At 39.7% G+C, this 17,127-nt stretch overlaps 1 protein-coding gene across 2 annotated transcripts; it reads right to left on the reverse strand.

Moving 5' to 3' along the window:
- Positions 1–363: 363 nt before the first annotated feature.
- ALG12 (ALG12 alpha-1,6-mannosyltransferase) lies at positions 364–16,916 on the reverse strand. Of its 2 annotated transcripts, XM_082043655.1 has the most exons (11): positions 16,774–16,874; positions 14,328–14,845; positions 12,441–12,630; positions 12,175–12,307; positions 10,522–10,695; positions 8,984–9,178; positions 7,565–7,668; positions 6,863–7,086; positions 5,995–6,164; positions 5,731–5,806; positions 364–1,711 (listed from the first exon to the last, which is right to left on the reverse strand). In XM_082043655.1, the coding sequence occupies exons 2-11, from the start codon at positions 14,432–14,434 to the stop codon at positions 1,480–1,482; spliced, it is 1,605 nt and encodes a 534-aa protein (XP_081899781.1). In that variant the 5' UTR covers positions 14,435–14,845; positions 16,774–16,874; the 3' UTR covers positions 364–1,479. The 2 variants fall into 2 exon arrangements, with proteins under 2 accessions (XP_081899781.1, XP_081899782.1); XM_082043656.1 differs by lacking the exon at positions 14,328–14,845 and having other exon boundaries at positions 16,774–16,916.
- Between the last annotated feature and the right edge of the window lie 211 nt (positions 16,917–17,127).

Below are 17,127 nucleotides of genomic sequence, written 5' to 3' on the forward strand. Positions count from 1 at the left end.
GTTCTGTGTTGTTCCAGTTTCTCATCTATTTGCACATGTACTTCCTTCTGTCTCATGTGAATTGTTTTGATGTTCAAATTGACTCTGGAGGAAGCTGAGTTTTCTTCCAAAGACATGTCAAATAGATAATACTTGAGTGATTTCAATTTCAAGAGCAGCCAGAGACTGGACCAACAAGTTCTGCATGTTACCCTTGCCAGATCTGCTCAGCGTGAGGAAGCCTGAGCAACAGCCACCCACAGGGGAGCAGGCTCCACCCCACCAGAGCAGTTGCCCCAATACATAATCTAGACGATAAAAAGAAAACATGGTTCTAAAAACTGAAATGTAGAGAAGGTAGTTCCTGAATGAAGCACACTTGAGTTAAAAAAGCCAAAACATAACACTTTATTCAACAATACTTTTTTTCACTTGAGTTTTCAGTCAGCAAGGAAGAGTTTTCTGCCCATGATTATTTAAACAGTTCTGATTTCTTACACTAATGGAGCTCCTGTGATATTACAACTGGTCCTAACCATTAACTTGTTCCATTCAGCAATCTAGGCAGACACCCTTAACAAAAACATCTAATGAAGAGACTACAGAGCATGCAATCTTATTCTAGTTTACAGAATGCAACACATGGCACATTAGATTATTCCTTTCTGAAGGGACTGCTTAACAGAAAAAAAAAAAAAAGGAAAACAGCACCTATCTTCTTAAAGCGTATTCAAGTGAATATCTTCACTGGTAAATTTTCGCACTGCAAATTAAGATAATATCATTGCAGCAGAAGAGGGAAACATTGTTTTAAAAATTATTTTTCCTGTGAAATCCAAGTTGCTGCTTATTCATGAACGGTTGGAATAAAGACAACCATCCTTTAATACTCAAATCTGTTATGAGACGGTGCTTGTCAAGAGGTTCTACTGCTTTTGAAGTGAATCTTTCACTTCAATTAGCTTGGTAGCCTACAGGGCACAATTAGGTATTGTGATGAAGCTACAATGAATATGGCTTTCCTATGTTGATAACATCATTAAGTTTCACACAGGCAATCTGACAACTGATGGGATTACAATCCTGCAGATACATCAAGTAATACATTTTTGCACACATAGATTACATATCAAATTATTGCCGTAGCACAAACCTGTTCCATTATGTATTTTATATAGGTCAATTAGGACATACCTGTGCTACATTATGAAACAGCTACCCAAACCAAGTTGACAGGTTTTACTTAATACCACTAAACTAGTAGGTAGCCTCTCTCAAATGTATCTAACAATACAACTCAGTATTTGAGTACGTACTGACTAGGAATGCATTGTAATATTTATGTAAGAAACAGGACGGAGCTAAATACCAATCGGTACAAAGATTTTCTGTGCCTTTCCACAGAAGCTGAATTGCAGTGCTGGAATGACAATTTGTTGCTGTCTTAAATTATTCAGTCATCAGCAAAATTACATCAAAAGACTTACTTAAAATTCACAGTCAAGATGATACAGGAAGTTTTTCCAACAGTACTAATTTTGGTTTCAAGTTTAAAGTAAAAGGAGGTAGCGCAGTAAGGTTCAACCCAATTTTACTGATGCCAGGTATATTTGCCAGTGGCCTGTGGGTTGTCTTGTAATGTGATATCTGAAGAGGGTTTGTTTCCATCAGTATGTGCGTGTAAGAAAACATCAACTGGTCTCCTGGTTTAACATCTTCCCTTTTGTCATACCTGTAAAGAATAAAGAAGGCTTATTTACTTTCCTCTCTTTACATATTGAACATCTCCATTATCAAAAAGCCATGTAGCATCCAAGAGGAAAGACGAAAGGGACTGTAACGTTCTCAGTTATAGCTCTTGATCAAATTAACTAGTACTGGAGGAGGAAAAAGTATTTTCAAAGAGTTTAGAGAGCCAATCATTCCATAGAAGTCCTTCTGCTGCTATTGTGATATAAATCAGGAATCCTAGAAAATTCCTCACTAGTCCTCTATTTGAGTTCTGTGGAGAAAGGACAAAGACTGTAGAAAACAGAACTAATTTTTCAGTTTTACTCTAAAAGAGTTGCAGTTTAGGTAAGTGCGGCCATTTGTGGATTTTTTTGTTTGTTGTTGGTCTTTTTGTATGTGTTTTTTTTTGGGGAAGGTGTTTTTTTTTTATTGTTAGTGTGTGTGTGTTTTTTTTTTTTCCCTACATGTCCTTTTTTTTTTCTTAATTAAAAAAAAAAATGTTATGAGGCATGTTAGCAGAAACCTTTATCTTCCTGTAGTTGTACATGAAAGGAGGAGCCTCAGAGAATAGTGGGGAGAAGACTTCCTTAAACACTGTGGGAAAGAAAGAACAGCCTGGCAATTATAGTATTAACTTGGCACTTGTTATTTCTGGGTTCATTTCCCTGATCTACTACATGTTTGGGCAGGTCACTTTGGGTCAACTTTTATAAAACTGTTTAGGTACCCAAATATAGCTAAAATATATTAAAAATAATGTAAAAAATAACTAGTGAGTTATTAAACTATTTAGCATGTACATTTACAGTTATTTCTCAAAAGCAGGTAGATTGTCTAGCTGTAGAAAGAATTTACAGGATGAGAAAACAGGTGACTTAAGCATTTGGCAGGGATGTGAAGGATCGATGTTCAGCCACTCTCAGTCTGACCTAAGCCCAGAACCCAAGTTTGTTATCTCACAGAGCTGTATGAACCTCTCCAATTTTTTAGAAAAAACGAGAGAGATCTCCCTCACTGTCTTATGAAGACACTGTTCTACTTCACAATAGTTAGTTATTCGTTCACTGAAGAGAGTGAGGTGGAGTTTATAGCCCAAGGGTTACGATGCTTATATTGGACATGGCAGCCTGACCTAGTCCTAAATTCAAACACTTCAGAGGGAAAGAATAAGATAAGTCCACCCCAAAACACTCAGACACCTGTTTAGTGTACTTCCAAAAGTGGGAGACCTGGACTTGGGTCTTTGCTCTATATTCCAGAAAAATATTCTACACTAATGCTGAGTAACAGTCCAGAAGACAGAGGTTAAGACAGATGTTACATAGCTTTAGTTTGATTACAAGACAGCCTCGGGCACCTAACTGTACAAGGGTGTCCATGCCCTGTGACCCAAGTGAAGAGCAGTGCCCAGTTCTTCACCCTTTCTGTTGCCCTTTTCTGTGAACTGTCATTTATCAACATTTGGAGCTCCTATTCTTAGGCACCTGATTTAGGCCACATTTCACAAGCAATTTAAGGCTGCGGCTTTTCATACAGGCAGGGACTCTAGTATGGAAGTGGTACAATTGCAACCCTACATAATCCTAAATGCACCTCGGAGTAACTCCAGTCTGTATCTTCTGCCACACGCATCTTTGCAGACCTGGCCTCTCATCTGCCTGAGTTCTCTGTGGAAAAACTGGAAACAATCTCAATGTATATTTTTACAATATTCTCTGACATAGCAGTCATTAACATTTGTTAAACTAAAATTTTGGCAGCCTAGAGAACAGAGCCCAGGCTGATAGAATCCAGAGGTGTCAATAAATACACCATGTATTGCAGAATTAGACTTTGCATACTCGGTGCTTTCTCATTCTGATTAAAAAAAAAAAAAAAAAAAATGCATGCTAATGTAATCTGCTATTTCCAAAAAGATCACGATACCACTCAGGATGGTACGTGCATCCCAGCTGGCAGAAGGAAGGGCAAGCTTCGTAACAGCTTTACCAGCTACTAATTTTGTGTTTTCTTCATCAGCAAATAAAGGGCCTTTCATCTGGCTGCAAGCATTTCTGAATTTTATTATTTTTAAATACTTTAAACTTACACAGCATATTTATTCCTGGTTCAAAGAGACTATGCTAATTGAAGACAAGATTGTAACACCTGTCCTGTGTAAGAATCTGCATCAAACTTCTTTCAATCACCCTTTGAAGAAAAATAATGGATCACTTGCATTTTTCTTGAGGCAAATAGATCTAATCTAAGCGCACCACTGCAAGCTGTTAACTTTAAGACACTTTTATTAATGGACTGTAGTTATCCTGATGAATCATCAGCCTTCACAGCCAGTCCATCCATAAATCTGTTTTCACCTGATGTACATAGTCTATGAAGACGGTAAATTAGTTTTCATCCATCTGAAAGGCTGTCACTTCTCTGAATAAAGAGCAAATGGGCAGCTGGTGCCATTAAACTTTGCACTATTGTGCTGTCAACAAAGTGACAGTCCTGTGTATGACGCTCAGTTGCGGATTTTGCCTGATCTTTTTAATGTGAAATTTTATGATGAATCATCCCTCTTGAGGCTTTTTTATGATAAGTAAAGATAAAAAGGAGACAAACTGGTCTGTAGCTGCAACACTACGAAACATCCATCAGCAACAGGGATATTATTTGTTTACCTTCCAATTCCACTACACTACAGCCTTGCAAGCCCAAAACAATCCAAAACTCACCACCTAAAACAGATCACTGAAATTAAGTATTGTATTTAGAGAGCAGAGTTGTATTTAGTAGTGTGTGTACTTAAGTATATTCAAAAAACAAAAGATTGAAACATTTTAGCTATCATGTGTGTTCTATCACTTGTACTCTAATAGTTTAATGTTTCCTCCCAACTGCTCATGGCTTAAAACCTTCTCTAGACTGAACATGCAAAAACCAATTTGAAATAAGCATTGTAACTGTGAAGACAATTCAGTTTTAAACTGCCCATACCATCACAATATTATGAGAGAGCACAGAAATAAAATAAGGCATAGCAACCTCAATGATTTTTATAATTCTCCCAGAAGCATACTCTTCCCTTCTTCCTCTTTACTTCCAAAATAGTTTTATCTCTAAACAAAACAATAATTACATTATTATCATTATTATCTGATCCTGAAAGCTGTAATTGTGGAAAAAGAACCCTGTACTCAGAATACGTCTTAAACCAAAGTCTGTTTGTATTGCTTTTGTTTTGTGCAAGTATGAAAAGAGGCTTTGTGTCACTTTCTGCTGAATCATTTTCATTAAGATGACATTTTAAATTAGAGGTCTACACTTCATGTGAAGAGGTAGGCCTAAGAATCAGAAAGGTGCCCTTTTTTTGGTCTGCATCCTGGAAATGTCTCATACTATTAATTTAAGATATTCTGATTCGTAAAACTGTTTGTACATCACTGCTGGTCACGGTAACAAGGCACTGAACTGCTCTCCCTCAGAGCTAATGAATGTGACTGATAGACCACAACAGCAGCTTCAATGCCATTTATATGAAGGATGTTCCACACAAAAATACGCTTTGAGTATTAATACACACATAAGCCTCACCTTGCCACACATCATTTAAAAACAAAGCAAATGAGAAGATAGTCTGACAATTACATACACTGTTCTGCCAAGAGTGGAAAAATGTTCACCTACAGCTGGGGTTTACAAGATCTAGTGATACATCAAACGTAGCTGCATCAAAAATATTGGTTTTAGTTAACTAACAATTTTTTGCACTGTTCGCTACATCTTTAAAAGTTTCTACAACTATTTAGGCAAACCAGAACCAACCAAAACAATTAAAAAACATTGCAGTGCTCTGTTTCTGAAATGGCAGCAATGCCCACATCAACATTCTCTGAAGATTCACGTTGCTCTTGACCTGGCTTAATAAACATGCTGTACGAGAAACCGTATCTCTGATGCTTGCCCCTGTGTATACACAAAAAAGGAAAAAGCAGGCTCCTGTTTTCAGAACAAAATACCTTGTTCACAACATACCTCCAATCTGAATTGATTTCCAGAAATCGAGAAACTCCTGTTTGTGCTGCAGCCACATCAATATGAACAGAGACGTCTACACAAACAAGAAAACAAAATACAATTTCAAAATTCTTTGAGCACTCTGATTATCAACAAAACAGTAATAGAAAAGATGCATGTAAATAACATGAAGAAGTAATATCCAATACACATAAATATATATCAGCAGAAAAAAAATGCAATTGAAATAACGCAAACATACCTCAAGCCAGATTTACATACCTGCTGTTGAAGGTACCAACTCATGCAACTTCTGAATTGCCACTCCTCCCGGATAATTGAAATGTGAAACGTATAAAGATGTTCCTGAATAAGCAGCATTAACTAGAAGATGCATTATAACAAAAAAAGATCCAAGTTTGTACAGCCAGGATTTCCGGTAGTTATTCAGACTGTTGAAGGGGAGAAAAAATAAGTAAGAATAAACGGTTATTTTTCTTTCATACTGGTCATTGTCTATTGTGACAGAACTTTTATGAAAACTCCAATGCTAAATAATAAAGATTAATGCGAACTTTATTACAATCTTGTTTACGGAACACAATTATCTATTTTAAAAAGGCTAGCTTCTAGCAACATTTAAATTAGAATGTTCTCATTAATAAAGCTAACACAAGCTCATCAGTAAAGTATTCCTATGTCTCAAACCTTTCGCTATGAAATTATTCTCCGTCAAAGAAGTTCAGAGTTTAACTTCAATATATTCAAGTTTAACTCTTTAATACAAGCACCATATTTCATGAGCCCCACCTGTATATTAATCTATCTCCTAAGGCAAGTCATATTAACAACACAGTAGTACGTTGGAGTGTGTCGTCTTCTCTGCTGAATAAAATAAACTGAATTCTAACAGCATAACAGTAAAATCAGGACTCTGTTATCTACTCTGCCCCAGACTTGCTAAATGGTCCTGTCAAATAGTTTTTCTTTGTCTCTATTTCCCTAATTAGTCAAATGGATATAATGATACAGACCTCCTTTCTAAAGCATGCAAAGATCAAGGTGATCCAGATTCCAAGATGGAAAGAAGCACAGAAACCCAGTAATAATAGAAAAAAACAAACACAACAAAACAGAATTTTGAACTTACATGCGTGAGCACATTTTAGCAGCCACTATGTTGAAGACAGGGAAAGTATATATGATAAAACGCAGCTCTTTATGTGGGAGAAACGAATATAAGAAAATAAATCCCAGTGCTGGTAAAAGTAATATCCGAGTTCTCTTTTCTGCTACACCTAAAGGTACAAATACAATGCTGCATCCCAAAGCACGAGGCAGGGCTGAATAGAAATACCATAAGAAGGGGGAGGTCTTCAAGGTGAAAAGGAGAGTTAAGGATGCTTCACTGCTGATAAGTAACTATTCTTTACAGTAGTACATGCAAATTTTACAAATATGCAGTATACTTTTTGCGTATCACATTATTCCCAAGGCGTTTGGTTTTCTGCTTTACCCTTTGAGAAATAAAAGCAGTTGCCTCACTAAATTCACATCAACCAGAGGCACATCAAATGGTGCTAATGATGGGCAACATGAAAAACAGGGGAAGAAACCTGGCTCTACACTGGTAGAGCACAAAGAAGTAAGAAGGAACAGTCAGCAGAGGAAAGTTAAAATCTACAGAAAGATCTAAAAAAAAGACATTGTCTCATAAGCTTCAAATAATGAAATACTAGACGAAAAGTAGATTTTAACACTGTAAATGAGTCTCAGAAATAGGTTACGTCAAGTCTCTGCTTTGGCTGGTAGTGTTCAATAGATCTTTTTCGCAGGACATTTCAAAGGATACTCCCCAGTTGGAACTTTTGTTTAAAATTGTGTTATACCAGAGCACTTTCCCCTCAGGCCACACAAGCTGCCTCCAAAATAGAGAATCCACAGCAACTGTTAGCCCTAAAAGAATTAAAGAAAAACAAATCTGCGTTAATTAAAATCTAGGGCAAAGCAACCTAGCACATCCAAATTGCACGTCTACTAATGATATGAACATAAACTGGAACATGCATTGTAAGCCTCACCCAAAGCCACAGAGAATGTTCAATCTGTCTGTCTTGCAGTGGAAATGCAGGGGAGGGAGGCACTTACTATTAAGTCTTAATAGAAGCACGTTAGATAGGAATCCAATTGAGATTTATTCCACTCCAACCTCAGACATGAAAAGTGGTTTAATTAAAGTTTTTTTTAAAGGAACATGAGAGCATAAATTCAATCAATGGTAAGAAATCTGGGTTAGCTTCAAATGGTACTAAATGGATTTTTATTGTACAGCTGATAAGAAAAACAATTTATAGATGTTTGCTACTATTAGGTGGGAGGGAAAAAGGAGGATAATGGGTGAAAGGCAAAAAGACCAGAAAACCAGCAAATCCCTTAGCCCCATCTCCTCCACTCAGCTCTGTGAAAATTGCTCTGGTATTTAAGACGTTTGCCCAGGGAGGGAATAGGAATTCTGGTGAGTAATTCCCACTGGACCTCCAAACTCTTACACTGTTGAGGGGCCTCCAAATGCATGTGGCATAATCTTTCATTGTTTCTACTGTCCACACTGTGGAAGGGACAGCACACTACCAGAGATCATCATCAGGTGTCTGACAACAGCATTTTTAGTTAGGTAGGTTGTCAGAGAGTATTTACATGCATATGCATAAGCCTTCTATGGATGGGTAGAGACACGGAGATTTATCAACCTCTCTAGCATGGATAATCACTTAATCTATTAAAATTAATTTAGTAAAGAAATTGAGCCAAACTATGACTCTCTCCACAATCCTCTTGCTCGGTATCCCTGTCCATCACACTGTTGTATTTTATCCTGGGATTCAGCTTATTGTCACAGCAATAGATACTACAGCTGATAATGCATGTGTAGCTACAGTCAGCTACTAATTGTACTAAAGTCAACTTGCACTTCTAAGCCTTTTTAAGATCAGGTCGTTACATGTAAGCATAAAAAAAGCAGGGTTCACAGTATCTTTCTACTGCCTTGTGCACACCTACTTTCTCACATGGAAATTTTCAAATAAACAAATAAACCTGTCATATATAATAGCAAATAGAATCGGGAAAACAAAAACAAACCAAAAAAAAAAAAAAAAAAAAGGAAAAAAAAGCCTTAAGGGCCAGGTCACCAGAGAAGTCAGTTAAATCTCCAGCAGACTTCTGTTGAATTTAATATGTAGCATTTGTTTTTTTCCAAGCAAACACTTACCCAACCAAAAAATTCCAGCAGGAACAGCATGGGAAAGCACCTTGAAAATGGAGATTCTTTTAGTTAATAACGTCACCAGAAGCATGAGGCCCAAGAATATGCAGAGCTCTGATCTGAAGACTATAATTGCCAAAGCTGAGAACCAAATGAATGGCCTTTGCTTTTGCTGTATCCAAAATGTCAATGCCAGGAGCACTGCAGAAATAAACAAAGCACACTGTTTGACATGCTGACCTATTGGTGTTCTAAAAGGCAACATTTTTTTCACTGCTAGTGTCTTGTTCCTCTAACTTCTCACCTCTCTTGGTCTTCCTACCATTTCTAGCAAAGAAATTCTTCCTCTGTTAGATAAAAGTAATTTGGAATAACACACAACTTTATACTGTTGATGCTTCAGTAACTAAGGAAAGTAGTACCACGGAACACATGGAAACTCTTCCTAGACAAAATATGTAATAGCTTTTGGGAAAACAAACCAACCAAACAAACCTTAAAGGAGTACTAAAAGCCTTTCAAATGAAGACTCATAATTATTACTGTGCAATATGAGCTGAAGAGTTAGTTTGTTCTCTTGGCTGAATACATCCTGTACTCATGACAAGAGCACCCCATTTCAAATATGAAAAAGAGACTACGGAATACCAGTCAGGGGGAAGAACTATATATCCATTTGCACAGTTAGCTGAAGACACACCGTATCTTCACAGATGAAGCTGTCTCTAATTTTTCAGTTTAAATCACATGATAACACTGACTACGTAGTAAAGTGCTCATGATCCTAAGCAAAGTTTGTGAAACATTAATAGCACAAAAACATGAAACAACTTGTATTTTTTAATATCTGCAGAAATTATCTAAGAAGTTTATTACCACATGGTGTTTGTCTGACAATTTAACTGCTTTTTGTTTTTCAGTTCTGATCTACACAGGTTCTTACACCAACCTCATGATTTTATCAGCTGAGCAACTTGCACCGAAGCATTAAGTGACTCAGCTAGTATCTGTCACATGTGGTTAATCTTCCCGCTCATCATCCCTGGGGAAAAACTGTATGTGCACAGTAAAGTTTTGACTTTGACTTTTCCCCCTTTACTTTAAGTGTACAAACTGCTACATTTGTAGATAACTCCGGAAGAGGAAGGTGGAAAGGTTGTGGTGCGAGTTTCTTCCACATTCTCATGAGAAAGCTGCTTTCCTGCGTTGATCAGTTTCACAGGCTTTTTTCTGAACTGCAGGTGTACCTACTGCCTTTTCAATGGCTCCGGTTTATGCATCAGATACGTGCACTCAAACCGCTAGTTAATCGAAGCCATGTGACAAACTCCACGTACACTCAGAATCAAGAAAACTTGATTCGATACTCATTGAAAGCGTATATAGTAAAAAGAAAAAAAGAAATCACAACTGTTCAAGTTATCACACAACTTAATCAAGTACATACATTAATTTGGTCCGACCACACATATTCAGTGCTTTAAGTACTGATATATTTGAGAAGAATTTTTGTATTTTGAAATTATTTCTATGCGAATACTTACCAAAAGGAAGCGCAAACACATTAGGGAGGGTTCGTGTACAGTAAAACATCAAATGAAACTGAGTGACAGTGATGAGACAGAAGATTGTTGATGTAGTTGCTCCAAACTGCTTTCTAACTTCTTTTTGCAACTTCCATAGTGTGTAAATAACACTGAGCCCCAAGCTTCCTCGGACTATTAGAAGAATAAAAATGGGAAGTAAGAGTAATATCAGAGGGATCGCTGATAAACCATGTTGCATAACATAATGGGAAGAAGTTATGAAAAAATAACACAAGATATCACAATATTACCAGCTTCAAAGAAAAGAAGCACAAAACTTCCCCATTAGTTTTTTTTTTTAATCCAACTTTAACTTGTTTGATACCTTTGTGCAAAGGTCAACTCTTCTATGCCCAAGTTAAACAATATTTTCTGAAGTGTACACGGAAGTACACATGGGAGTGTATTCTCTGAAGACACTTGCTTTTTCTACATTGTCTGACATCTGTTAGCACAGACGTTCTCTGTACTGCCAGTTACTCTGAGGCGGGGGTGGAATTGCCATGCTGGCACTCAGTACCTACAGTTTGCAAATCCCTCTCTAAGGCGTGGAGGTTGCAGCTTGCCCCCCCCGGGGCCACCTGAATGCCCAGGCCAGTCAGGCACGTTGGGGAGAACAATTCCCATTATGCAAGTGCAGTGAGCTGAGCACTGAGGCAACCCCTCTGCATTCTTAGAGCTGTTGTGTGGGGGAAAAGACCCCCCTTCTGCCCAGAAAGGTGGCAACCATCAGTCACTCCTGACAGCCTGGTGCACCTGCTACCTGGATCACAGTCCGAGCAGGATGGTACCAGAACTATATGATCTGAAAAGTTCTGGACGTAGACAAATGGTGGGAAAGAGCAAATATGACCTCATCCTAAGTGCGGCTGGAGTGGGAAAACACTGACTGAAGTCAATGATCTCGCGACCCTATAAATAGTGATCCTAAAGGGAGGCCCGTGGAGCTCTCCTGGATGGCAGCAGGTGGTGACCCAGGACCTTCTCCCGGGACACCTCTTCAGGGTCAATTTCACCAAGATTCAATGATCATCTGCTGCTGGTTTTGCAAGGATTGAAAGGCCTAATTTCACACAGTTTGACAACTGTCCGCTCATGAATGTCAACACATAAAAGTGAGTGATTTATAAAACTCGCAAAAGAGAAACTTTAACTATAGGTTAACCTTTTTGTGTGTATGTAATTTGATTTTAGAACTGTTTTGTCTATTTGTCTTTTTGTGTGCATTTTGATATACCCTCTTTTATGTGTGTGTGTGTATGGTTTTAGTTAAGGAAACCCTGTTGTAAGTTTGGTGTGAACCCTGCCATTTATGAATCTTTAATTAAGTCACTATTTTGATTGATTATAACAAATTTCTTTGACTCACACTGTTAAATTGACTGATGATTAAGTGATCTTAGTAGTTATACAACCTAACCTTGTAATCTACCAAAAGGTATTAATAAATCGTAAATTTCTGCTAAATCAAAGCTGTGTAAAAAATTCCATTTACAACATGAGGAAAAGAATATCACTTTAAAAATGGGTCCAATCACTGAATGTTACAACAATGTATTATTAGTCTAGCAGTAAAAATATCTCTATTCTGATTATTTAAAGTTCTCATACCTATGAGCTGGGAGTAAAACTTGGACATTTTAAGCACAGAAAGCACATATATAGCTGGGCTGGAAAGAGCAGCAATAAAAATTGGTCCAAGGAACGTTCTTGGGACAACTCCAGGAAATTCATGATGGTCATACTGCAAAAAGGAAAAGCTATGTAAGACAGGTAAATCGGAAACAAAGGAAAACTGGCATAAATCATACTCATACTGCATTTATCCTACTCATATAGCAGGGAATAGCAGTCTTCAACAGTGTCCAAGAAAGTACCTTATCCAAGTCCAATTGGTGGTACACCACATCATGGATAGCTTGTAGGTTAAAGCTTTCCTCCACTTTCGTAAAAGGACAGACAGTTAAATGAACAAAGGCCACAACAATGATCAGCAGCAGCAATGGGAATGTCCGCCCACTTGAGCTTCTCTTCTGAGCCATCTTGCGTTCAAAACTCACATATATTCTAGTATTATAGAAAGAAAATTAAAAGAAAATACATTAATAACTTGGCATGAAGTGTACAAACAGATTCATAACGCAAGAAAAACATGCTACAGTACTGTAGAAGTTTAAACAAAGACTACTAAATCAAATGATCCATCCTTGTTTTTTTTTTTAGTAAACTCAATGAATCAAGTAGATAGTAAAAAACACATTCGGACAGCATTCCAGGATTTATGCCATCTTCTTCAAAAGTAAAGGTTTTAGTTTTCACCTAAAAAACCTCAAACAGCATAGACCCTAGTTAATAATAATAGTTCCATACTGCCACCACTGCTGAGAGTGCCACCTCAATTATGTCTGCATTTTGTGGGAGAGACAGCTTTGTAATTTACTCTCACTTTAATCTCACACTGGATTTACACATGATCTTGAGAACATACTGTCTCATTTGTCTGGGATGCTGAAACCAGTGGGAGAGGAACCACGAGGATGAGAAACTGCTCAGAACAAAGTACTCAGATCTTTTGAATTTGCCAGCTTGCCAGTGGCTGGATCTGGACTCAGCAAGTGAAGGAGGAATCCCCTTCGGCACCCACACCATGTGTCACTACGGCGTGAAACAGTCTGAACCCCATCCTTTGCACTGCTGCCTGGAAATTAAGGCTGTCTCTCCCTAGTGCTTATCTTCACAATGCTGTGCAGAGACATTCTTATGGTACTACTTATGATGTATTTTATCACGATGATAAAAATCATGTGTCCAGGTGATGTCAGAGCAAATAAAGCATAGGTATTGTCATGGGTAAACAGTTTTGGTTTTAGATTATAAACCAATAAAAAAAAAAAAAAGCTAGTCTCCATGACCCATGACCATTTCCAGCAAAAACTTGGCAATCTATTTCATATTCTTTTAATTTAAGCTCCCCAGTTTTTGTAACTTAGAATATAATAAAGGACAAGAGATTTTTATTATTATTATCGTTGTTCCTTTCTCACAGAAATAAAACTGCAAAACCAGCACCTCTAAGATACAACTGGCATTTTGGTTAGAGATGTTTTCTCCTGTGTTTTGGTCTAAATATATCCATCAAAAAAAATGTAAGATAGTTGGCAGATTTGCTAGGATCACTTAGCAACTGTCTCCTAGAGTTACCTTTTCCTGAATTTATGTTTTCCTGCTCATTAATAAAAATAAACAGAGAGCTAGTGTTCATTATTTTCACAACTAACATCAATAAATCCTGAAACTTTTGTACTTCCTGTAAACTGCATGTATTTGTATATAACTTCATATATCTCACTGATGGCATCTCCTCATGATCGCTGCTGTTACAGACTGTAATGGAAGGTCTAACCCTGGGCTCAAAGACAGAGTTCTGTGGTAGGTCCTTACAATTTTTGGCTTGTTTTGCAGTATTAAAAGCCTAAATAAACACAACATCCCAGGAAGCATGAATAAGTTTTCTTAACCTGTGCCTAGCATTACTTCTTTACAAGGCTGGATAAAAATGAGTTACACCGCAACAGAATCGTTTTTCCACAGCAGCAGTAAGAGAGGTTTGGGACTGCCATCAAGAGCAGTTCAAGGATTGTTTGACAGGAATTAAGCCTCTGCACAGGGCAATTTATCTTGTATAAATTCTTGTCTGTAGAAAGCTCTTCTGCTGAATTCCTCCAAAAAATACAGAGGCATCTCACGTTTCTGGCCAAGTTTACCTGAGAGAAAAAATGGAGACTGCAGGATCAATGCACCGCTGCATACAGCAACACAGGCATGGAGTAGCTTGTGTGTCATGTGGAGCAGCAAGGCAGGTATTCCTCATTCCCAATTCACAGCTTCTTCACATTTCAGATATTTTAGGACCAAATGAATCCTTATAAAAGGACCAAAGTGCCAAGAAGCTCTATTTTTTCCTTCTTAACTATATCAATTGTGTAACAAACACCTTCACCTATAAATATTGCATTCATTATAGTCTGACCGTTCTACAATATAGCTTGCTCCTGATTATCTTCAGTTGATCACCACATGAATAATCAGTCCTCAACTTCCTAAATCATCAGAATGACAGTGAAGCTGTGTATCCCATACACAGTTTATCACAAGGCTTTTTTTAATCTTGTTGACTTCACCCTTTTGTATGCCTGAAGAAATCAGGCTTGCCAGCATACTCATAGATTTTGAAGATAATTATATGCATTATACATCCTGAGATTCCCTGAAGGCAAACACACTAGATGATAAAAAAACAAAGCATGAGGACAACACCTTGGTTTCTGAGATAAAACCCAATAAATTTAATGGTCTTGTCAAGACTCAAGATAACTTGCTCTGGCAAAAACTGTTGCTGGCAAACCCAAAAATTCGTGGAATTTATCAAGACAGGTAGGCACTAAATTTGATGTTTAAAATATATTTGCTATATAAAGGCAAAATACTTGCAATTACAGCTTTTACTTTTAAATGTCAGAACCACAGAAACAGATTTTCACTTAATAAAAGTATTTTAATAATGAAGGTTAGAAGAATATCGTAAGTGAATACGAATACTTTCCACGATTAACGTTCTAACAACTTTAGAAGAATCTTCCTCAGACCCGTACAATAAAGCCACAATGACTCCTTGCCAGATGTCTATATTAATACAATCACAGAAGAGCAAGAGATTTTCAACACAAAGAATTCATCCCCTCCTGAGATTACATTGGATGAAAACCAATTGTTTTCTTACATTAAAAAAGGCAGAAGCACTTTCATAAAAAATGGTTTATTCTTTTTCTACACTTCTTCTGTAGAAGTGCCAAATAATGGACTTTATACTCTTCCCATGAAAGATCTACCATATTTGTCACACTTCTGTTTTCCAGATGCTCATCAGTATAAATATGTTAGAGTTTGACAGCCAAAAAGCATGTTGAATTTGTCTACAGAAACTGCATTTCACTCCCTCACACACTATATGGAAGCATCTAAGCAGAACCACCAAGAGTATCCCAGTATAAGGGACTGATCCAGCTTTGGTAAAACCTATGTTGTATTATCTTTTATTTTCAGGTTTTTCCCTACGCTTCAGCAGCTCTTCCAACTTTGCTCCTGAAGCTAACTTCTGAACGAGATCAGATTTAAACCTGGTAGTTGCTGGGATTGCTTTTTCTTCTTTTCTATGAAGGAAAATGATAGTTGTTATTCCTATATACATTTCCTCATGAGTTTAGGGACTGGCTAAAAATAAAAATTAAGACAAGAAAGATGAAGTTGAGACAGGAAATCGAGTCTGAAACAACACCAGCTACAAAGGTGCTATGAAGCCATGTAGAAAATGTCACTTTTCAGAATGGGGAAGGAATGCACAGAATGCTCTCAACTGAAAAAAAAACAAAACAAAACAACAAACAAACACACACAGCCCCAAACCCCTGCTCCAGCTGAACCCCTGTTAACCCCGGAGCTGCCCCCCCACTGCCCGGCACACACACTGCAGGCCGGCGTGTGTCCGGCCCCCTCTAGCGGCCGCCCCCGCCGGGTCCCCGCGGGCAGCGCAGCCTCCCGCTCTCGCCCCCGCCACCCGGAGCCTCCCCCAAGGGCCGCGCGACGCTGAAGCCACCGCGCTGGGGACCCGAGAAACGCCGAGTTACGATCGGCGTGACCGGCGCACCGAGCCGCGCGCACTCGGGGCGGATTTAGCGCTGCTTCCCCTCAGGTCGCTCATGTGCGGCCCCAGGGCGCTTCAAAAGGAGACCGCGACATCACCCGCCGCTCCAGAAGCCACCGGCACCGTCCCCGAGGCCGCACGGACCCGCGGCAGAGGCCGCTGCCCGCTGACAGACATGTTGCGCTCCCTCAGGAGGCGGCTGCCCGGCCCGGCCCCGCTCCGCTCCATTCCCTCCCTCCCGCCACGCCGCAGCCGCCGCGCGCGGGACGCGGAGGGCCAGGGGGACCGTCTGGCAGCTGCGGTTACAGCCATAGCCAGCGCTTCCGCGGGGGACGGGGCTCCGGGGACGCTCTCTGGCCCGGTTGTACCCGGGCTGCGGCCAAAGAACGGGCCGTTAGCGGCCTCCTCACTCCCCCCTCACACGACTGTTACCCGCGCCGCTCCCTCCCCCGCCCAGCCCCGCCCGGCACAGACTGCGGCTCAGAGCGCCCGGCCCGGCCCGCACTCACCACCCGGGCGTCCACGTGGCCGGCCCGCAGACGGCGCCGGCAGGAGGGGGCCAGGAGCGGGAGGGGGGGGAGATAGCCCCGTGCCCACGTGACCACTTCCCCGACCAGCCATATTAGGTGAGGGCAGAGCACGCCCCCAGCAGCAAAAGGGCTCCGAGGTGCCTGCCAAATACAAATGGCGGATGGATCTGAAGCCCCTACGGAGCTTCTGGCTGCCCGTTCTCATGATGGCGGCGGCGCGCAAGGCCGATGGGCACTGCTCCTCAGGCAGCCTTACGCCACGCCCCCTGCCCAGCTCTCTGAGCACGCGGGGGCTTCCAATTGGCCCGGAGCGTGGCGGGCGCTGATTGGACC

Source organism: Streptopelia decaocto (genome assembly GCF_964273445.1).
Source record: "Streptopelia decaocto genome assembly, chromosome: 1".
NCBI classification, from domain to species: Eukaryota; Metazoa; Chordata; class Aves; order Columbiformes; family Columbidae; genus Streptopelia; species Streptopelia decaocto.

What these genes read in the sequence shown, in the direction of transcription:
- ALG12 (XM_082043655.1), bottom strand. Translation starts at nt 14,434, where the DNA reads ATGAGGAATACCTGCCTTGCTGCTCCACATGACACACAAGCTACTCCA. An exon ending in TGCTGGAATTTTTTGGTTGG is followed by an intron (nt 7,669 to 8,983) that starts GTAAGTGTTTGC and finishes TAATTCTTTTAG; the next exon opens with GGCTAACAGTTGCTGTGGAT. An exon ending in ACAAAAGTTCCAACTGGGGA is followed by an intron (nt 7,087 to 7,564) that starts GTATCCTTTGAA and finishes TTCACCTTGAAG; the next exon opens with ACCTCCCCCTTCTTATGGTA.